The sequence below is a fragment of the Enhydra lutris genome, unplaced genomic scaffold (assembly GCF_002288905.1).
Source record: "Enhydra lutris kenyoni isolate GAN:26980312 unplaced genomic scaffold, ASM228890v2 scaffoldscaffold15, whole genome shotgun sequence".
In the NCBI taxonomy this organism is placed as follows: Eukaryota; Metazoa; Chordata; class Mammalia; order Carnivora; family Mustelidae; genus Enhydra; species Enhydra lutris.
Genome location: NW_019154099.1, coordinates 48,784,488 through 48,807,267, shown reverse-complemented (window position 1 = coordinate 48,807,267; position 22,780 = coordinate 48,784,488). Strand labels below are relative to the sequence as shown.

Below are 22,780 nucleotides of genomic sequence, written 5' to 3'. Positions count from 1 at the left end.
TTGTAGGTGTTTGCAATCTTTAGATAAGCTATCTAGCTGATCTCCCGCTACCTGACGTAGTCTCAGCCTGCTACTTCTCCGCCATCTTGGTCCATGTATTTAACTTGGGTATCTTTAAGCTCAATTAACAAACATCTCCTCTAAAAAGGTTTTATCAGAAAAAGAAATGACTGTGTTAGTAATCTTAATACTTTGGGACTTTTACTTTAAGCACTTATGCTTAATTTTAAGCATTCGTAGAAGAGCACTGAAAGCATGGGCCATGGTAAGGAAAGGAGGGCAGTAAGTTTCAAGACTACTCTGGAGAAGAAATACATCTATAAGGAAACTTTGCAGCTCCATTTGTAAAGTAACATCCTGGTCCTCCCAGGTTGGCCGCAGAGGCAGTCATTGTGGGGGAGGAGCAGCCCTGCTGCGGTCCCCATCACCCACACCCGTTCCACTCACCCACTGTTCTGCTGTAAGGGCTCTGACCCTGGCCCAGCTCTTGGATGCCTGAGGAGGTGTTCTCGATAAGAGTGTCGGGAAAAGTCAATCGGAGAAAGACAACTATCATATGATCTCCCTGATATGAGGGAGAGGAGATGCAACATGGGGGCTTAAGGGGGTAGGAGAAGAGTAAATGAAACAAGATGGGATTGGGAGGGAGACAAACCATAAGTGACTCTTAATCTCACAAAACAAACTGAGGGTTAATGGGGGGGGGGGGGTTGGGGGGGGGTGGGATTATGGACATTGGGGAGGGTATGTGCTATGATGTGTGCTGTGAAGTGTGTAAACCTGGCGATTCACAGACCTGTACCCCTGGGGATAAAAATATATGTTTATAAAAAATAAAATTAAAAAAAATTAATGAAAAAAAAAAAAAAGTGTCGGGAAGTAATTTTTTTTATTGAGTTAAAATATATATAACATAAGATACGCCCTTTTAACTTTTTTAAGTATGTGACTTGCTGGCATTAAGTACATACACAGTGTAAAATCATTACCAGGATCCATTTTCCCAGAGTCTTTTCATCATTCCAAACAAACTATACCCATAAAGCGGTAACTCCCCACTCCCTTCTCTGCAAGCTCCCTGGTAACCTCAGTTCTACTTTCTGTCCCTACGGATTTGCCTTTTCTAAGTGCTTCATAAAAGTAAAATTACTTAGTATTTGTCCATTCCCCTGGTGTATTTCATTAGACATACTGTTGTCAAGGTTCATCCATGTTGTAGCATGTATCAGAATTTTATGTTTTTTTAAGACTAAATAATAGCTTAATTTTTCAAGTATCTATTTTTTTGCATGCTATTAACGGAAGTTTTGAGTCTTAATTAAATGCTTTTGCTTTTCTACTTGGAAAGTGCCCGCTTTCCATAGATAATTATATGTGACACTTTATTCTCTAGATTCCTTTAAAAAAATGAATTGACACAGGGCACCTGGGTGGCTGTGTCTGTTGAGCATCCTATTTTTGATCTCAGCCCAGGTCTTGATCCCAGGGTCGTGAGTTCAAGCCCCATGTTGGGCTCCACACTGGGCACGGAGCCTACTTAAAAAAAAAAAAAATTAACTGCACAAAATGCAGAGCCCTGAGTTCTGAGCACTCTTTTCACCTTGGTCTGTTAGAGCAGAGCCTACTTAAAAAAAAAAAAAAAAAAAAAAAAATTAACTGCACAAAATGCAGAGCCCTGACTTCTGAGCACTCTTTTCACCTTGGTCTGTTAGAGCAGCAATGCACTTACCTCACACTTCAGCTTGATTTTGGCTTCATAGCATTTGCTACCACCCAATATGATATGCATTTATTTGTTCATGTAGAATCTTCCTCCAGTGGAGTGTAAGCTGCACAAAAACCAGGATTTGGTTAGATATCCTCAGCATCCATCAGGTCCCATCACATAGGAAGCAGTCAGAAAATCTCTTGGCTATCTTAATGCTAAAACAGAGTTATTCAAGAATGAAAGCAATACTGTGCTTTTAATTTTTTTTCTCCCCCTGGATCTGTCTCTCCACTTTTTGTCTTTGCAGAGAAAGCCGGGTCACTGAGTTACATTACTTCTGACCTCTGAATTTATACCCTCCCCCAAAACAAACCTTGGCAGTTTTTTTCTTAAAAGTTGCACAACAGTTGAGTAAAAACTCAAGAGAGTCATTGGGTATTCTCTCATCCCTGGTAAGCCATTCTAGGTTTCTCTGTTCCAGATATCAGAAGACACAATTTAAATTTTATGTAGTTTAATTTCCTGTTTCTAGCCTTGCCACAGTACCTCAGGTTTCTCTTATTTCGTTAAAGTCAGCAAAAACAACCATATGATTGCATGTTTGGCTCCTTTGGATTATAATTGCTTTTCAGTCCTCTGTGCCAGACCACCCACAGTGGAGGGGGCTTCGGTCATATTCCACCTAAATTACCCTGCCCCTAGTGGCAGCTTTCCGTTTTCTGCCCTGTGATATCCATGCTGTAGCCATATTCCTGAGGTGCTTATGATCATTTTCTTTGATTTCCTTTTCCTGAAATTTCCCAAGTCACCCTAGCCATTTGTCATTCTCTCAAAACAATTCTAATTCTTCGTTTTTGTCACCAAGATGACAGTGGTAAGATTCAAAACTGATAAACCCCAATCAGCACAGGGAGAGGAAATGATTTCTTTATCCAGGTTAAGGATGCAACCTGCTACTGACAGTGGGCCCCACCACAGACACTGAGTTTACCCCTAGACTCACAGTTTGGTTCCATTGATCTATCTCATCCCCTTATGCAAACACCACAGTGATTACTGTAGCTTTGGAGTAAGTTTTGAAATTGGGAATTGTGAGTCCTCCAACTTTGTTCTTTTTCAAGATTATCTTGGCAGTCCTACAACTCTTGCTTTCATTATGAATTACAGCATCAGCTTGTCCATTTCTGGAAAAAAAAGATAGTTGGAATTTTTATTGACATGTCATTGAATACATAGATAATTTAAGGAATATCACCATTTTAATAAATTGAGTCTTCTGATCCATGAATATGGGATGTCTTTCCATTCATTCACATCTTTATTTCGGTGATGTAGCTTTTGTAGCTTTCAGTATACAAGTCTCATACTTGTTAAACCTATTTCTAAGTATTTTAACCTTCCTGTTGCTATTGTAAATAGAATTATTTTCTTATGTTTGTTTTAGGATTTTTCAGTGCCTCTTAATTTTTTATTGAAAACTGGGCATTTTGAATATTACAGTATGGCACTTCTGCGAGTCAGATTCTCACCTTCCCTGGGGTTGTTGTTGCTGTTTGTTGTTGTTTTTGTTACTTGTTGAGTGACTTCTCTGAACTAATTTTGTAAAGCCTGTGTTCTTTCTTATGTGTGGCCACAGAAGTCTGTTAGTCTGCCTAGTCATCTACTCAGTATGAGACAGAGTTACTTAAATGCCTGGACCCCAGAACTCCCAGTCTTGCATAGGGGCTCTGTGTGTTTGTGTGGCACATGACCTGTGGTGGGGGAGGGGACACATGGGAAGCAGCCCATGTCGGACCCTCAGCCAGGCAGCTTGCATCCGCCTCAGCCTTCACTTGTTGCTTACACAGAGCTCCAGAGTCAACCAGAGGAAGGAACCTGGGGCTTTTCAGTCTTCCCTGGGCATGTGCACGACCATTTAGAATCCCAGGAATACTTCAGAACTTCTCAAAGCCCTGTTTCCCAAAACATCTCGGTCCCCAGGCTTTCCTCATTAGATTTCGGTTGCTCTCCTTTCGTCCCAAAGGTTTTCTGTTGCTGCAGGCAGGAACAACTAAAGCATTTGCCTGTCATTGTTTTCCACAAAAATGGGGTAGCAGCTCTAACACTGGTATGAGTTAGGATATAGACAAACCTTTTTAGTGGGTTTTCTGGGGAGTCAACAGGCAGTTCAAACAAAAATTAAATCCTTTCGGAATGTGGTCTGTCGTTGTCAAGGCTACTGATAAGCTGAGGAGCACGAGATGGGACCGGGATAAGTTTCACACCACATATCTCACAGTTCTGACTGAGACTCAGCCATTTTTCTTGAATAAATGCTCTCAAGGTTGCTGCAAGTTTTCGATTTTGGTTAGTTTTCATAGTTCTTAAAATGTTGAGTTCCCCTCAATTTTCTAGTTTCTTATTGCTTTTGTGTCAGGGTGGAGTTTTGAAATTCCTTACTCAGCCATTTTAGCTGATGTCACTCCCTAGAGAAAATCCAAAAGATGTCAATTTTACATCTTTTAAGTTATTCACATCTCTCAGAAAGTCATCCACTAACACCATGACCCATCTTATGTCCATCTGCTAAACTTTGTAGCTCCTTGGACAGTGAAGAGAATGTCTTACACGTTCTAATCTATTAATGACGAAGTCTTTTCTTCAGTGTCTTGGTAACACGGTAGATGCAAAGGCCAGAGTATGGCCAACAAAACAAATGGCAGTAGATCACTGAGTGTCATGTTCTGCATGCAGTTCTGGGAGGCTGCTCTTCCAGTTAGCGTCACTGCTTCTGCAAATTTACCTGAGAGTAAAAAATGAGCAGTTCAGTCTCTGGGCCTGTGCGAAGCGATTTCAGTCTTCCCTCTGAAGCCCCTGCTTCTGACATGGTTAAATACTCCCCAAAACCTCGTGTCTGGACCACCGCAGAGGCCGCCTGATTTCTTGGGCACCACGGATCTCTCTCTGCTCTCCTCTGGGATGGTCAGCAGCACTCGCTAGACCGCATGCCTCTGTCGTTCATCTCTCTCACCCTTCGTTCTGATTTTGCAATGTTCCTTTTCTCTGTGCACTTGAGTTAATATACTCTCTATTGCTCTGTCATCCAGTTGACTGATCACTGTCTTCCTCCATGTCCGCTCTGCAGTCAAATCTTCTTTAGAAGTTCTTACAGTTCTTAATTACAGAGTTTTAAAATCTCGATATCCCTTTGGCTCTTCTTGTAATGGATTTTTAGTTCTCTTAACATTTTCCATCTTTCCATCTATTTTTGTTCTTTTTGAAATGTATATATATAATAATCATAATTATTTTAAAGTCCTTGTCTAAGTCCCTCTGTATTGCCTGCTTTTTCTCTTGTATTTTAATATTGGGTCTTTTTTTTTTTTTTTTTTTTTTTTTTTTTGCATGGCAGTTTTTGAGAGGAGCCTGACATTGCCTCTGCAAAGTTACAGGAGAAGCAAACGCTTGTCAGGTTTGCCATGGCAGCCCGAGTACCAAACCTCACCTGGCTCGGCCGAGACACGTTTCTGGGCTTCGTGGGAGCTCTTCCTCTTTGTGTCTTACACCTGGCAGCTAGCCCTGTCGGTTTCTCAAATTAAAGAACAGCGTTTGCCAAAGCCTTAGCACTTCACACTTCAACTTCTGTCTCATTACTGTGTCGTGGCTGCAGCTTCAAAGTCCCAGTGTCTGTTTCCCCCTGGCTCTTCTTTTTATTTTTTTTATTTTTTTATTTTTTTGATGGTATTGGGACCGGGCTGTTGCCATGGGTACGTGCAGGTTCCTAGTCAGCAAATGAGAGGAATTTATATAGAGAGAGGAACTGTGATTTCTTCCCTGCACTGCCCTTCTCCTGGATTTCCCTGCCCCCTCAACTCTTGCCATTTAGACAACCCTAATTTTGACTCCTGTCTTTGCAGCCCAATATGACTGTCACTTTCTGTTTGAATGAGTTCTTCCAGGCTGCAATTTGGAAAATGTCCCTAGGGATGGAATGGAGCTTCCTGACTTCAGCCCAAGCTTCCTGCCTTGTGACTCGTTGACTCTTGATAATTGGTTGACCCTACCTCCATGTGTCTAAACAGTGGTTTATGTCTTCCCAGCTCTTACCATTATTTCAGGCAGGCAGCTTAGTCTAGTAGAAACCAATAGTTCTTGATTAGAATCAAACATTCAAGGTGTCATGTTTCATTTTCCTTATGTCTGAGCATTAAAATTTGAGAAGGGAGGTGGAGGACCTATACTGCTGATAATTAAGATAAACACTTAGTCTCTGCCACATGGTTTATGGAGAGTAATTTCTATACAGTTTTTAATATGAAAGCCTAACATGAATAGAAGTCAGTTGTTCTGGAAGGAGGGTCAGGCTTAATCTAAAAGACCATGGGAATATATAATTGTTGCACATCATATATTCCTTAATTTAAAGAATATTCAACTGGCTTCTTATATTTATTCAGAAATATAGAAATTTCTGTGTATTTTTACTTTGAAAGAGTAAAAACTGGCTTTGGAAATGATTTAAATATTAGTTTAATATAGCTTTCACAGATTTTTGGATTCTTCTCTAGTGGATTAATGACCTAGAAAATGATGATTTGTATGTCACATGGCCTGCAAGTTGCCAGGAGCTTCTGAAGCCCGTGTTCCCTGGAACTATACCTTCCGTAAGGCGTAATTTTCATAATTTGGTGAGTTTTATATGACATTTTGCGTACATCTTTTATGAAGGTATCAGCATTCTTTTTGGGTTATCCTGTTCTTGGTGAAGAGGCATCTGTGTAACAAGGAGGAAGATACTTGCCTGATACGGCAAGTGTGCGGTGGCATGGCCCACCAGACATCCAAAGCCAGCAATGCCACAAAATCTGCCTCCTCCTTAGATGTGCTTTTGTAATTCCGATATGAAATTGATGAGTTATGGTCATATTTTCTGAAAGGAATTTGATTGAACTTTTTTCCTTCTAGAACTAATAAGAACTAATTAAAGATTAAAGTTTAGTACATTTCAGGGAAAATGTGTGAATATCACTTTATCATCTACACATATGAGTTCATTGTTATAATATTAAATAACCCATGATACAACTGTGAAATGTGCGGAATTTCTTAGCTAGGGCTTTTTTTTTTTTTCCCCACAAAGAAAATGAATATGTTATTTCCTATAGCAGTGTAGAGCGAGCAGTTATATTAATGCTATTTTTTTCAAAATTCAGTTACTATCTTTTTTAAAAAAATTACAGAAAATCCAATGCACATTTAGAATAAGGTATTTCACTTGTAATTAAAAAAATTTACTTTGTGCTGTGCTTCAAAAAAAAGGGTGAGTGATCTCATATTAAATTCCATGTATTATTCAGATGTGCAGCTTTTAGAAATCCTTTATTACCTGTGAAATTCCTTCTTATATAAAATTCCTTAGAATTGCTGGACATTTCTTTAGAAAAAGATGGCACCTTGAATTTCTTACTTTTTAGTGACAGAAACTAGACTAAAGTTGAATTTCATGAAAATTCCAAAATGTTTAAGCAAAATAGTGATTATAAACTGTATGCTTTCTTTTAGGTTCTGTTTATTGATCCTGCTCAAGGATATACCTTGGATTTTGTAAAACTTGCTGAACTTTTCTATTACCATAAAATTCCTCTTCGGTAATTGTCAATTTATAACATTACACAGTCAACTGAAGGAAAGGCAGTGATGTTCATGTTGTACCGCAGAGTACTCACGTGGAATTGAAAGCAGTGGTGGTCTTTAACGCCTGACACAACACGGCGTGTTGTGAAACATCACTGACCTTTATGATAGACTTGTTAGAACTGCTGAGTCATCTCGTTAACCACGTTCATTTCCCGAGAGAATGGTCTGACCACTTTGGGTGCTGAAAGGTGGATCCATTTCCCTGAGGTTGTGTTAAGAGTATACTTTCCCTTTATTTTTCTGGAAAAACATGGTCATTTAGTAATATCACCACCAGAGAGAGTTTGACAGTTTGGAGGAATCCATTAGGCGAATGTTGGTGACTAGACATTACGAATCAAACCTTTCCATTATAATACTCCCTCATCCCCCCTATTAACACACTCTATCTAGATGTTATAGTCTAGTAATTTGAAAAATCATGGTTGGTAGTGATTCAAGGGGTAATTGTGACATTCTTTATTCACCTTCTTTTCCCAGAATTGGTTTTGTGTTCATTGTTAACACAGATGATGAAGTTGATGGAGCAGATGACGTCGGCGTTGCTCTTTGGCGAGCTTTCAACTATATTGCAGAAGAACGTGATGTCTCGCAAGCATTTATTTCCATAGTACAAGTGAGTGCACTAGGTATCATTTCTTTAGACTGTAGAGTGGGTTTTTCTGCAATATTACTGTAATTATTATCATTTATTATTTATTTTTCAAAGTTTGTAAAAAACGATCATGGGGCTTAATATAGACAATGAATTTGATTCTTGCAGCTCCCAACTGAAATACGTAATGTCCCCACTTCATAAATTAGTCAGCTGACACGCTGCCAAAATAGATGAATTTGCTTGAGTTTCTCCAGCTGCTAATGGAATTTAAATTGTATATGTAAGTTTAAAGGAAAACATACTCCAAGAAAATGATTAGTCAGGGAAGAATTCCTGAATGAGGTCTTGAAAAAATCATGAATAAGATTACTGCAAACTTAAATATTCTAAATGACAAAGTATGTAGACCCTTCTTAGAGAATTTCAAAGGAGGAGGAGATCACTTCATGACAGCAAATTAGGTAGAAATAGCTGGATGAGTACTGAATTTGACAAAGAGATTGTATAAAAAAAAAAGTTAGAAATTGGCAAGAACTTGATAAAGAGCAATACAAAATGGGAAGATTATTTCATAGTTAAGGTTTTGAAACGTTATGGCCCATTGTGGAAATAGATGTATTAAAGAACCGTATTGTTATTATTAAGAAAGTCAGACCATAGCTTAGAAACTAGCTTTTGTTCATTTTAAAATTCACTGGTCTTTCGCCTTCACCCACTATTATAACAAGGAATGGTTCTTCTTCAAAGTGAGGACGTGCCCTGTGTACTCCCTGCCCTGCTCCCACAGCTCCTGGGAAAGCCACTAAATACCTCGTGAACTCACTGTCCTGGGCACAGAAATTGCCAGTGCCTCAGTGACATGGGGATACACTCTGTTCTATAAAATAGTGGTGGAGGTTACATGTCAATTTTGTATCTCAGGCTATTACTTTTATTAACTGATTGGTGTAAGAATTTATAAGGGACTTAGACTGATGTAGCTTTTATTGAAGTCTGGCTACCTTATGGTGAACGGATTGATGCGGTAGTCAAAACTAAGAAAGTTGATGACCTTTTGAAATTTTCCTTACCCTAAGTTATCTCAGTTCTCTCCACTGACTCTCTATTCTGGAAGCGCTTTGCATCAGACATAAATTTGCATGTGACTTCATACTTTGCAATCACTGGCCTTTTGAATTATCTGCTGTGATGTTCAGCATGATACTGTAATATCTTGGAAAATCAGATTACACTTGAAACCATAGGTTTCAATACAACACGCCATGGAAGTGTTCTTTCTGTGCCGTAGCCTACCAGTTGTACTAAGCAATTTGAGGAAAGAGTGGGGAAAATGCGTGAGGAAGGAATACGTATAGCATACTAGAATCCACCACAGTCTGAAGTGTGCGAATGTTGGTGGTGATTCAAACTATGTATACGTCAAACCGAAAACTTTTGTACCCCCTAGAAAACCAAAACATGATTGAGCTAACCTTCTATTGGGAGTGTGTTGTATTGTATCCTTCAGATGACTTAGCCTCACTAATTTAGAATAATTAGAGCAAAATCAGCCTTTTAGTAAAATATGTGAATTATAAAATCTCTTTAATATTGTTTCATTACTTTTAATGAGCAAATTATTTTATCTAAATTAGATAATTTGAAAATAAAGTATCAGGAAAAAGAGGAATATAGTAGAAGGTCAAAATTATAAGTATATGAACATTTTTGACATGTGATAAAGAATTATGGTAGAGTTGGTATAGTATTTTTAGAGTAAAGCAATCAGACTGTGTATCTCAGCTCTCCACAGTGGATATGAAAACTTACTAATTTAATTTTCTCTTCCTACCTTGCAAAATTAAGGTTAAAAATAATATATGTTACGTACTTGATGAATATTTGTTGAATGCGTGTTTGAGAATGCAGAAATACTTTAAGCCTTCAACTTTGGCTATGTTGGGTTAATTGTCAACAGATTAACCTTCTCACAGTATGTAAGTATAAAACGATGAGATACATGACATAAGTCAGTTTTCAGAAGTTGAACAAGAGCTAACATGAACTATGATCCTTGCAAAAAGATCAAAATAAAAATATTCACAGGTAGAGATGGAGAGAATTCTTGCTGCGTCAAAAGAAATGCTAAAGGAAATCCTTCAGGCTGAGAAGAAGCAACACCAGATGGTAACTCACATTCACAGGAAGAAATGAAATGGTAGCTTTAAATAAAATGTAAATATATGGGTACATACAAAAGGCTATAAGAATATATTTTATTGTGTTTAAATTGCACAAGATTGAATAAAACATTTTAACATATAGATAGAATACATATCACCGTAATTGTACGAAGGAACAGAGGATTAGATGGATCTGTTTGGGAGCTAAAAATTCAGTATTTTGTCAACATTAAGTTAGGAGTAGGAGGGAGTGGATTGTAGTAAATTGGCACAGCTGGATATCCAAATGCAAAATGATGGCACTGGATCCCTGTCTTATACCGTGCACAGAGCTCAACTCAAAACAGATAAAAGGGGGCGCCTGGGTGGCTCAGTGGGTTAAAGCCTCTGCCTTCGGCTCGGGTCGTGATTCCAGGGTCCTGGGATCGAGCCCCGCATCGGGTTCTCTGCTCAGCGGAGAGCCTGCTTTCCCCCACTCTCTCTCTGCCTCCCTCTCTGCCTGCTTGTGATCTCTCTCTGTCAAATAAATAAATAAAATCTTTAAAAAAAAAAAAAAAAAACAGATAAAAGGTTGAGCATAGGACCTGAAACTGTCTCCTGAAAGGAAACACGGGGTAAGCTCCTTGACATTGATCTTGGTGATGATTTTTTGGATTTAACAACAAAATCAAAGGCAACAAAAGAACTAAACAGGGTTTATATAAAAATAAAATGCATCCGCAAAGCAAAGGAAACTATCTAAAGGGCAACAAAATGGCAGCGTTGCATCAAAATGCAACGAAATGGCAACTGTGGAACAGGAGAAAATATTTGCAAACTACCTATTCAGTAAGGAGTCAATGTCCAAAATAATCAGGAATTCATATTACTCAATAGCAAAGTAATAATAAATAATAACCCAATTAAAAAATGGACAATAGGGGTGCCTGGGTGTCTCAGTGGGTTAAGCCTCTGCCTTCGGCTCAGGTCATGATCTCAAGGTCCTGGGATCAAGCCCCTCATCGGGCTCTCTGCTCAGCAGGAAGCCTGCTCCCCCCTCCCCCTCTGCCTGCCTCTCTGCCTACTTGCATCTCTCTCTCTGTCAAATAAATAAAATAAAAAATCTTTTTAAAAAATTATTTTTAAAAACGGACAATAGACCTGAATTGATAGTTTTCCAAAGAAGACATACAGATGACCAGCAGATATGTGAAAAGGTGCTCAACTTAATTAATCACCAGGGAAATGCAAATCAAAATCCACCGTGAGCTGTCACCTCACACCTGTAGGGGGTTCTATTACCAGACAAACAAGATGCCAAATGCTGGCCTGATGTAGAGAGGAGGGAGCCCTCTGAGAATATAACTGGTGCAGCCATTATGGAAAACAGTCTGGAGCTTCCTCAAGAATTTTAAAATAGGATGACAGTATGAACCAGCAATCCCACTTCAGCTGTTTCCAAAGGAAATGAAATCAGTATCTCGAACAGTTACCTGTACGCTCATGTTTATTGCAGCATTAGTCACAACAGCCAAGGTGTATTGAAATGACTTAAGCATCCATCAGGGGGTGGATGAACAAAGAAAATATGTGGTATATATGTATACATACCTCAGAATATCATTCAGACTTTAAAAAGAAGGAAATCCTGCCATTTGTGACAACGTGGATGAACCTGGAAATGTTAGGCCAAGTGAAATGTATCAGACAAAGAAAGATGAATACTATCTAATACCACGTGTATGTGGAACCTAAAAAAGCTGAACTCCTAGAAACAGTAGAAAAGCGGTTGGTTGGGGGTTGGGCAAAATGGGGAAATGTTGGTCAGAGGTACAAACTTGCAGTTATAGTAGGACTAAGTTCTGGACATGCCATGTCCAGCATGGTGACTGTGGTGGATAATGCTGTACTATATAACTGAAATTTGCTAAGAGTAGAATCTGAAGGTTCTCACCAAAAAAGAAAGAAAAATGCGTGAGGCGTTGGATGTATTAGTTAATATGATGGTGGGAGCCCCATCACGCTGTGTGTGTTTATCAAGCCATCGTGTTGTACATTATAAATGTGTTACTGTGTTATTGGCAGTTACACCTTAATGAAGCTAAAAAAGGGAAAAATAATAAAATGTATATGAAGACCCCAAATTACTGTTTTTGCTTACCAAGCTATGTAAGTCTTAAAAATTTTTAAATGTATAAGAAGATTGAATCATTATATAAGTAGTTCATGCTAGACATTCTAGCTGCCTTAGCTTAAGAATATCCACTATTTTAGGGGCGCCTGGGTGGCTCAGTGGGTTAAAGCCTCTGCCTTTGGCTCAGGTCATGATCCCAGCGTCCTGGGATTGAGCCCTGCATCGGGCTCTCTGCTCAGCGGGGAGCCTGCTTCCCTTTCTCTCTCTCTGCCTGCCTCTCTGCCTACTTGTGATCTCTCTCTGTCAAGTAAATAAATAAATAAATCTTTAAAAAAAAAAAAAAAAGAATATCCACTATTTTAAAATTACTAATTTGTACGATGACTAATCTAACTTTTCATATATAATTTTTGCTTTATTCAAAATCTCATTGTTTCTAAACCCTATTTATGTTTGACAGAAGGCTAACATTTTTTGCTTTTTGTTTTCTCAGTTACTAAGATCATAGCATGCTCTGCTTGATATGAGGAGGAAACTGGCCTATAAATTGAGAAGCTTGTAAAACTAAACTGTGGGATCTAATGATAGACCTGAGCCTTTTCTTCAAGGAATAGGTCATCTGGTGTACAGTGAGAAGAGGAAAAGGAAGAAGGCTGGTTCCTTATCATGAAGAATAACATGGGGCTTTGTCCGCCCTCATATGAGGACTGTCTCTGGCAATAATGATTTAAGCGAATCGGGAATTAACGTTCTTCTTTTTAGGATTTTATTTATTCACATCTGAGAAAGAGAGTGTGTGTGTGCCCACACGTGTGCGAGCAGAGGGAGAGGGAGAAGCAGGCTCCCCGCTGAGTAGGGAGTCCCTCCGGGGGCTCAATCCCAGGACCCTGGGATCATGACCTGAGCCAGAGGCAGATGTTTAATGGCTGAGCCACCCAGGCGCCCCTTCAAAATAACATTCTTAACGGATGCAGGTTTCCCCCGCTTCTGAGCAGAGCGTTCCTTTGAACCTTCTGTAATAAAGCCCAAATGATGTGAAAGAAAGAAGCAGTCAACATCAGTCCATACGGAAAAATTTTTGAACATTTTCCAGAACGAAAAACTAACCTCTTTTAGGCTTTTCTGACTCTTAGGGCACATACTGCTAATGATTGAGAGAAGCACAGATGTTCCCAGACACAGGTGAAGCGCTGGATCCCGAGCTGGAGGTCGTGGGGAAGGAGCCTGCGGGGCTGCTCTCATTGCTTGCTGCAAAACAAACACGGAAGCCCGTTTCCACTTCCTGCCATTTTTCATAAAAATGAAAATCCTCTTTGGATTTCTTTTGGTTAGTGAAAACAGATACCAATGTCACTCTCTTAGAAGAAAAGTGGCCTAACATGAACTTTTGAGAGGCGAGACATACGTTGTATCAGAATGCTACTTGATGGTATTTGTAAGTACGAGTTTCTTCTGGTCGGGAAGTTTTTCCCCAGGATGGCTTCATTCTAGCTCGGTGTTTGTGGTTATGTCTCAGCTGAGGCATCTACCCAGAGGTGCCTTCTCTCTCCATGCAGAGCCGTCCGTCCCCCCATGCCTAGCAGAGTGCGGGGGGCTTAGGAGAGGGTCTGTGATGAGGGAGAAATGAAACAGGAAAATAGAGGAGCTACAGCTTACATCATGTGCCGTGCTTCCAGCATCTCAGACGGGGGGAAGAATGGAGGGACAGAAGAAACCTAGTCAAGGTCTTTACTGGAGAGCAGTCAGGAATGAAAATAAAACCTTTCTGAAATAAGCCATTGAAAATATTTTATGTGGGGGTACCTGGGGGGCTCAGTTGGTTGGGTATCTGCCTTCAGCTCAAGTCGTGGTCCTGGTATCCTGAGATTGGACCCTGCATCCTGCTCCCTGCTCAGCGGGGAGCCTGCTTCTCCCTCTCCCTCTGCTTGTGCTCTCTCTCAAATAAGTAAAATCTTTTAAAAAATACATTTTATGTATACCTTTTTAAATAAAAGGAGCTGGCACACCTGGGTGGCTCCGATGGTTAAGATCTGCCTTCGGCTCAGGTCGTGATCCCAGAACCCTGGGATCAAGCCCCACATAGGAGACTTTGCTCAGCGGGGAGCCTGCTTTTCCCCTCTCCCCCCTGCTGGTACTCTCTCAAGAGGGATAAATAAAATTCTCTCAAGAGAACAAATAAAATCTCTTTTAAAAACAGGAAAAAGAAAAGGGAGCCGTTATTTTACTAAGAAGCACAGTGTCTAGTTTGATCAAAATGGAACATAACATAAATTTGTTACAGTATTTTTTGAAAACCACAAAATATTCACAAAACCATTTTTATTGGGAGATATATTGTGTTTAAAATGGTTTATTTCTCTGTGTGGGTGGAGGGCGTGTGTATACATGCACATATGTGGTAAACTTAGAACTTATAAAGTATAAAGTACGTTTTTACTTTATATAAATCTGTACGCTCAGCGAAAGAGAGAAAACTGATCGCCATAAGATGAAAATTAATTGTAGGATCTTTATTTCTACAGATGTACCACAGAGTGAAGAATGACAATATACTCACTGTGGACCATGTGAAGAGTGTCCTCCTAAAGCTATTTCCAGATGCTAATATTTGGGATATTTTGGGCATTCACTCTAAATACGATAACGGCAGAAAGGTAAGTTGAAATGTGAATTTTCGAAAACAGGATCCAAGAAACTTTTACTATAATCTCATGAGTAAATGATCTCAATATAGTTAACTCATGATTTGGATTCCCCTCAGAAAGAAGGGAAGTTTAAGACCCCCGAATGATATTACATACATACATACACATACACATTGTGTATGAGTGCTCAGATCGCCATTATTGACCTTTCAGAAAGCAAGAGAAAATATAATTGTCAGGATTTACAGGATAGGAGATTTAAATGTAGATTTATTTGTTTATATTTTTAAAATTTGAGACAACACAAGCAGGGAGGAGGGTCAGAGGGAGAGGGGGAAGCCAACTCCCCACTGAGCAAGGAGACCGATGGGGAGCTTGATCCCAGGACCCTGGGATCATGACCTGAGCTGAAGGCAAACGCTTAACTGACAGCCCCCTGGGCACCCTGAATGCAGAATTTTAACGAATGTAATTTGTACTTTGGAAAGCTGGCTATTTAGAGAAATGCTAGGACAAGAAGCAAACTTGGAAAGATGGAGCATCACTGGGGTCGGATTTCTCACGCCCATACAGATCAAGGTTTTTAGATGGGTTCTTGCATTTTATAAGTTTTTAGGCCGCAGACCGGTCTCCATGCTAACAGTTGAAGGTTAGGATCCCTGACATTGTAATGTCCCACCTGACTCTGGCCATTCAACTCCTAAGCCTCACTTTCTCAACTCTTCCCTTGCTCTTCCGTTCTCCCCAGGCCGGCAGATTAGCTCAGGTTCCCGAATGGGCTCCTCCTTCTCCCCAGAGGGCCTTCACGTGCTTGTTCCCACCCTGGGTTCCTGCACCCTGCCTCCCTTCTCTTCTAGCCTGTGTACTCTTGGCTTTAATGTTACTTTGGGGTGGGGGGGAGTAACACTTTGGGAAGAACTTCTGGGAAGTCTTTTCTAAACCTCCGCCTGAGATTAAGCTGCTCATGCCATGCCACATGGAAAAACCCTGCTGCGTACTCCTGCATACAGTGCTGGTTACAGTGGCCTGTTCTTCCTTGCCTTCCCCTGGACCACATCCTCCCTGGGAGCAGGGCCCCTGTCTCCTGCTGGGTCTTGGGGGGCGCAGTGCTCAGTAAACATCTACTGAATGAAATGACTGTGGAGCCAAGGCCATCTGAGAGTGAGGGTTGTGCGGTCAGATGGAACTTCACGGGAGCATTGAGGTTTTAGAAATTGCTGCTCTGGAGGCTAGGAAGGGTGGTATAGTGAAGCCATGTATAAAAATGGCTATGATACCGAGTTCCTGCTGGAGTTGCCTACCATAAATTTACAGGAGCATCAATTTCTTTGTTTTTCAAAGTCCAAAATACCAGGCACATGAATGAAGGAAGGTAGCTGGATAAAGTGCTGTGAGGTTGAAATGTTACGAGCTGCACGTGGCATTGGCATAAGAGACCCAAAGAGTAGCCCCGGAGAAGACGTCTGGGGAGCGAGCTGGCTGCTTAGAAACGGGAGCAGAGCCAGGAAGCCAGAGGTCTGGTGGTCTCGGTGCAATTGAAAGGCCAGTGCGGTAGTAATAAGGATTGTTTTTAGTTATGGAAGAATGGTTTTCCAAATGATAATTTCTGAATTGAGAACAAGTTTCATTGATATTTTTCATTACTATATTTTCATATAATTAAAAACAAAACTAAAAAGCGACCAAGATGAGCTTTCTTTTAGGGCCAAAGTTGCATGGAGGCATCTCTTTTAATAAAATTACCATGGGACTAAGGAGATTTAGGAAGAAAATTATTTTTAATAAGTACTCTTCGGGGCTTCTTTGGGGGAGAAGGAACACAAATATCCTGTAGTGATTATGTAAACTCATGGAATAGAAAATCGGGGAGTTTTTATGTATTAAGGATCCTGTTTGCACAGGTTGAAAGCAAAAGGTTGCACCATTGGGATTTTAATATCAGCTGATGGTGAGTGGTAATGATAGGAGTCCTGGACACAATCCCATACTTAGACCTTACATGCTCTGTTTTTCTTTTTCTTTCTTCTTTCAGTGGTAGAGCACAGTTTCTGTTCAGACCTTACCTTTTTTAGGGACTGACACTTGTGCAAGAATCGTATCTATTAAGCATGACTGAGATGCATGGTGGTGATACCAAGAATCAGTTCTCATTCGAGAGTAAAAATTTTTTTCTGGTGGATTTGCCCTTTTTTTATATGAATCTGAAACTTCTTAACTGATTTTTTTTTACTAAGTTATGTATGCTTTGTTTCTTAAGAACCCTTTTCTGGTTCAAGTTTATTATAGTGTTTAATGCCTTTTATAACACCTATGTACCTGAAGCTATGAAGTGCATTAAAATGAAATACCTTCCTAAGAATAGCTGGTCAGAAATATTCAAGCTGTTTATTTAATTGCAATATATTGATTAAAAAGTTTAAAATATTCATAATCTTAACTTGCACGTGGAAAGAGATGAATTCATTTATTCTTGTCTATTGTAGGTAAAAATAACAATAATATCTGCTGTGATACAAATGAATTTGAGATCTTAAACAGCCAAAACATACTACTTATTATCAATTGCCATAAAAATGTCATCCAAATAACCATGTTATCCTTAAATATTGGAACTCATAACTCAATTTTATCATTTCCCATTAATTGCCTTTCTTATATATAACCATATGTGGATATAAATGTCATTTCCAACTGGACTAGAATTACTTCAAGAAAAGGAAATTTATTCTTTTGTATTCCTCCAGTTTTGTATTTGCACATCTGAAGTTGTAGATTTTTTGCTGAGTTCCTGTTACAGTAACTGGGATTTGAGCTCTCTTCTACCTCCCTACGTTCACTTGGTCTCTCCAAGTCCAGGGGCATTACTTAAAATATTTAAAAACTGGGGCGCCTGAGTGGCTCAGTGGGTTAAGCCTCTGCCTTCGGCTCAGGTCATGATCCCAGGGTCCTGGGATCGAGTGCCACATCGGGCTCTCTGCTCAGCGGGGAGCCTGCCTCCTCCTCTCTCTCTCTGCCTGCCTCTGTGTCTACTTGTGATCTCTGACTGTCAAATAAATAAATAAAATTTAAAAAAAAATTTAAAAACCATGTGGCTTCAAGAGCAGCCAGAGAGTGAATCAGAAGCAGATCCCAGAGCTGGAATGGGGTCTTTAGGCCCTCGTGCTGGTGGTCACCCTGTAGTGTCTGAATCGTCTGAGAAAGAGGTCAAGGTGCTTCTCCTGCGTGATCACCGTCCCAGGACTGCAGCTGTTTTCCAGCTGCTACAGATGTGTTTCATTACACAAGAAGTGGTAAAGCCTGTCCAGTGCAAACCAGCTGATTATCAGGTCTGTTTTTAACACATTTTGGATAAGTGAATATTTAGTGTATGTGACTTTTTAAATGTTCCTTGCTTAGTAAATCAAATACTATGATTGTTTTTCCACTTTTTAGCAACTTTTTTTTAAACTTTAAAAATTACTCCTTTTTTTTTTTTTTAACCCATTTTCCATAGTATTCTTCTTATTGCAAATGTATCCAGATAGTCAATAGATAGGTCAGATAACCTATCTAAAAATTTTCTTACAAATAAACACATCAGTTAACAAACCAGCACCTTCCTCACGCACACCAGCCCCTAGAATGCCCTTCCGTAGCCATGCCGACCCTTTCCTTAAAGTGAACCGGTCATGCTGTTCATGGACGTGAACCTGAGTACAGCTTCCTTTCTGGGTCCGCCTTTGCCCTTCATGTTGCAGGTCTCTGCTTTATCTCTGGTTTTGTGAGCACTGTGCCTTTTCTGTTTCTGATTTATTTCTAATTTTACTCCTCTCCCAAGTAAACATGCATGATAGAAAAATTATTTTAACTCTTTTATGATTAAAAAGCTTATGCTACCTTTCCATCTTATTGGTAGTTGAACTGGGTGATCCTTTTTCTTCCAGGTTCTGGAGGCTGTCTTTACTGTCTCCTAACTCCTAGTAGACTATAGAGACCAGTGATATTGGTCTCTGATTTTAATTCCTTTGTCTTTCTGCTTTATTTAATTATGTGTTTATTTACCCAGCTTGAAAGCTATTAGAATCTTTTTCTCCCTGGTGTTTGGAAGTTTCATGCTGGCGTATCTTCATATTGGTCCTCTTTCATTCAGGGTATTGGGTATTTGATGAACTCCTTCTGAAGGTTTGTCTTCATTCTGGGAATTTCTTTATTTCTCTAATGCTTTCCTTCATTTTCTTTGTCCTTTCTGAATCTTCTCAGTTGAGTCTCTATTTGCTTTCTCTTCTTTTTTTTATTCCTTTGTCCTTTTTGTTCAATTTTTAAAATTTTTCTGCAGATCTTTCTTGTATCCTATTTCTGTTTTATAGCATTTAACTCTTCTTTCATGGACACAATATATATTTTTTTATCTAGGAGTGTTAATTTTGTGATGTGTTGTTCTGCTCCCTGCATTATCTCTGCCTTCTACAGCTTCCCTTTTCTCATTCATTTTGATTTATCTCTTTTGTGTTTGAAGCATTTGTCAAATGTCTTATGATACCTGGTTATCTTTCACACGTACGTATGAAACTCTAAAAAGCTGATAACGAATACTCGGTTCTTGTGCGTTGGTGAGCCTCCCCCAGGGAGCTGAGCTGACTTCCTCAATTAAAGCAGATTCTTCAAATAAGAATTCTTTATTTTGATCGTAGAGGAGGACATGTGGCCAACGAGAGGATGGAAAGGGTGCTCATATCAGAGGTTACAGCACAGGGTATGTGTGGGACGAGGGTGTGGTCACCACCTGGGTATGAAGGATGGGCACATTCCTTTAATCTCCTGCCTGGTCTCCATCCCCTTTCTCTGCCTGTCATCACCCAGGCTAGCCTTTGTGATTCCGTTTCAGCAGAGAGTAAGAAAAGCAGGACAGCTTTGTAATGAAGCTTGAAGTCAGGTATCATGATGTCCCCAGCTTTGGTTTTCTTTTTCAATGTTCCCCTGGTGATTCGGGGTCTTTTCTGGTTCCATACAAATTTTAGGATTGCTTGTTCCAGCTCTGTGAAAAATGCCAATGGTATTTTGATAAGGATGGCATTGAAAGTATAGATTGCTCTGGGCAGCATAGACATTTTCACAATGTTTATTCTTCCAATCCAGGAGCAGGGAATGGTTTTCCATCTCTTTGTGTCTTCCTGAATTTCTTTCATAAATGTTCTATATTTTCTAGAGTATAGATCCTTTACCTGTTTGGTTATGTTTAATCCTAAGTATCTTATGGATTTTGGTGCTATTGTAAATGGAATTGATTCCTTAATTTCTCTTTCTTCAGTCACATTGTTAGTGTATAGAAATGCAACTGATTTCTGTGCATCGATTTTATATCCTGCCACATTGCTGAATTGCTGTATGAGTTCTAGTAATTTGCAGGTAGAGTCTTTGGGTTCTCCACATAAAGTATCATGTCATCTGCAAAGAGAGAGAGTTTGACTTCTTCTTCATCGATTTAAGTGCCTTTTATTTATTTTTCATTTTCTGATTGCTGAGGCTAGGACTTCTAGTACTATGTTGAACAGTAATGGTGAGAGTGGGGATCCTTTCGTGTTCCTGACCTTAAGGGAAAAGCTTTCAGTTTTTCCCCACTGAGAATGATATTCGCTGTGGACTTTTCATAGATGGCTTTTATGATATTGAGGTATATTCCCTATATCTCTATACTGTGAAGAGTTTTAATCAGGAAAAGATATTGTATTTTGTCAAATGCTTTTTCTGCATCAATTGAGAGGATCGTATGGTTCTTTTATTAATATGCTCTATCACATGGATTGATTTGCTAATGTTGAACCACCCTTGTATCCCAGGAATAAATCCCACGTGGTTGTGATGGATAAACCTTTTAACGTACTGTTGGCTCCTATTAGCTAGGTTGTGATCATCAAGACAGCATGGCATTGGCACACAGACAGACACACAGATCAGTGGAACAGAATAGAGACTTCAGAAATGGACCCTCAACTCTATGGTCAACTAATCTTTGACAAATCAAGAAAAAATATCCAATGGAAAAAAGACAGTCTCTTCAGTAAATGGTGCTGGGAAAATTGGACAGCTGTATACAGAAGAATGAAACTCGACCATTCACTTACACCGTACACAAAGAAAACTCTAAATGGATGAAAGACCTCAACATGAGTCAGGAATCTATCAAAATCCTAGAGGAGAACACAGGCAGTCACCTCTTCGACATCAGCCGCAGCAGCTTCTTTCAAGACATGTCTCCAAAGACAAGAAAAACAAAAGTGAAGTGAACTTTTGGGACATCATCAAGATAAAAAGCTTCCGCACAGCAAAGGAAATAGTCGACAAAACTAAGAGGCAGTCCTCAGAATGGGAGAAGATGTTTGCAAATGACATTACAGATAAAGGACTGGTATCCGAGATCTATAAAGAACTTCTCAAACACCCAAGAAATAAACAATCGCATCAGAAAATGAGCAGAAGACATGAACAGACACTTCTCCAAAGATGACATACAAATGGTTAACAGACACATGAAAATATGTTCAATATCACTAGCCATCAGGGAGATTCAAATCAAAACCACACTGAGATACCACCTTAGACCAGTTAGAATGGCCAAAATTAACAAGACAGAAAACAAGAGTTGCTGAGGATATGGAGAAAGGGGAACCCTCTTTTTTTTTCTTTTTTTAAAAAAGATTTTAGGGGTGCCTGGGTGGTTCAGTGGGTTAAAGCCTCTGCCTTCGGCTCGGGTCATGATCTCAGCATCCTGGGATCAAGCCCCGCATCAGGCTCTCTGCTCAGTGGGGAGCCTGCTTCCCTCTCTCTCTGCCTGCCTCTCTGCCTACTTGTGATCTCTCTGTCAAATAAATAAATAAAATCTTAAAAAAAAAAAAAGATTTTAGCTTCTTCACAGCAAGGAAGCAGTCAACAAAGAGACAACCCACGGAATGAGAGACGATATTCACAAGTGACTCTACAGACAAAGGGATAATATCCAAGATCTATATAAAGAACTCTAACTCAACACACACAAAACAGATAATCATGTCAAAAAATGGGCAGAAGACATGGACACTTCTCCAAAGAAGACATACAGATAGCTACCAGACACATGAAAAAATGTTCATCATTATTAACCATCATCAGGGAAATTCAAATCAAAACCACAGTGAGATACCACCTTATACCAGTTAGAATGGCAAAGATTAATGGAAACAATTGTTGGAGAGGATGTGGAGCAAGGGGAACCCTCTTACACTGTTGGTTGCAAGTTGGTGCAGCCACTTTGGAAAACAGTGTGGAGATTCCTCAAACAATTAAAAATAGAGCTACCCTATGACCCTGCAATTGCACGACTGGCTATTTACCCCAGAGATACAGATTTAGTGAAAAGAAGGGCCATCTGTACCCCAATGTTCATAGCAGCAATGTCCATAATAGCCAAACTGTGGAAAGAACCAAGATGCCCTTCAATGGACGAATGGATAAAGAAGATATGGTCCGTATATACAATGGACTATTGCTCCTCCATGAGAAGGGATGAATACCCAAATTTGTATCAGCGTGGATGGGACTGGAGAAGATTATGCTGAGTGAAGTAAGTCAAGCAGAGAGAGTCAATTATATGGTTTCACTTACTTGCAGAGCATAAGGAATAACATGGAGGACCTTAGGAGAAGGAAAGGAAAAGTGAGCTGGGGGAAATCGTAGGGGGAAATGAACCATGAGAGACTGTGGACTCTGAGAAACAAACTGAGGGTTTTGGAGGGGAGGGGGTGGGGGTATAGATGAGCCTGGTTGTGGGTAAAGGAGGGCATGTATTACATGGAGCACTGGGTGTGGTGCATAAACAATGAATCTTGGAACACTGGAAAAATAAAATAAAAAGATTATTTATTT

At 39.7% G+C, this 22,780-nt stretch overlaps 1 protein-coding gene across 1 annotated transcript in view; it reads left to right on the top strand.

The window, feature by feature from the left end:
- Positions 1–22,780, top strand: part of LOC111147092 (UDP-glucose glycoprotein glucosyltransferase 2) — a 197,626-nt gene that overhangs the window by 93,162 nt on the left and 81,684 nt on the right. The window contains exons 13-16 of the mRNA XM_022502981.1: positions 6,256–6,375; positions 7,250–7,335; positions 7,865–8,000; positions 14,780–14,911. Coding sequence (XP_022358689.1) covers positions 6,256–6,375; positions 7,250–7,335; positions 7,865–8,000; positions 14,780–14,911 — 474 coding nt within the window. The remainder of the gene's footprint in view (positions 1–6,255; positions 6,376–7,249; positions 7,336–7,864; positions 8,001–14,779; positions 14,912–22,780) is intronic.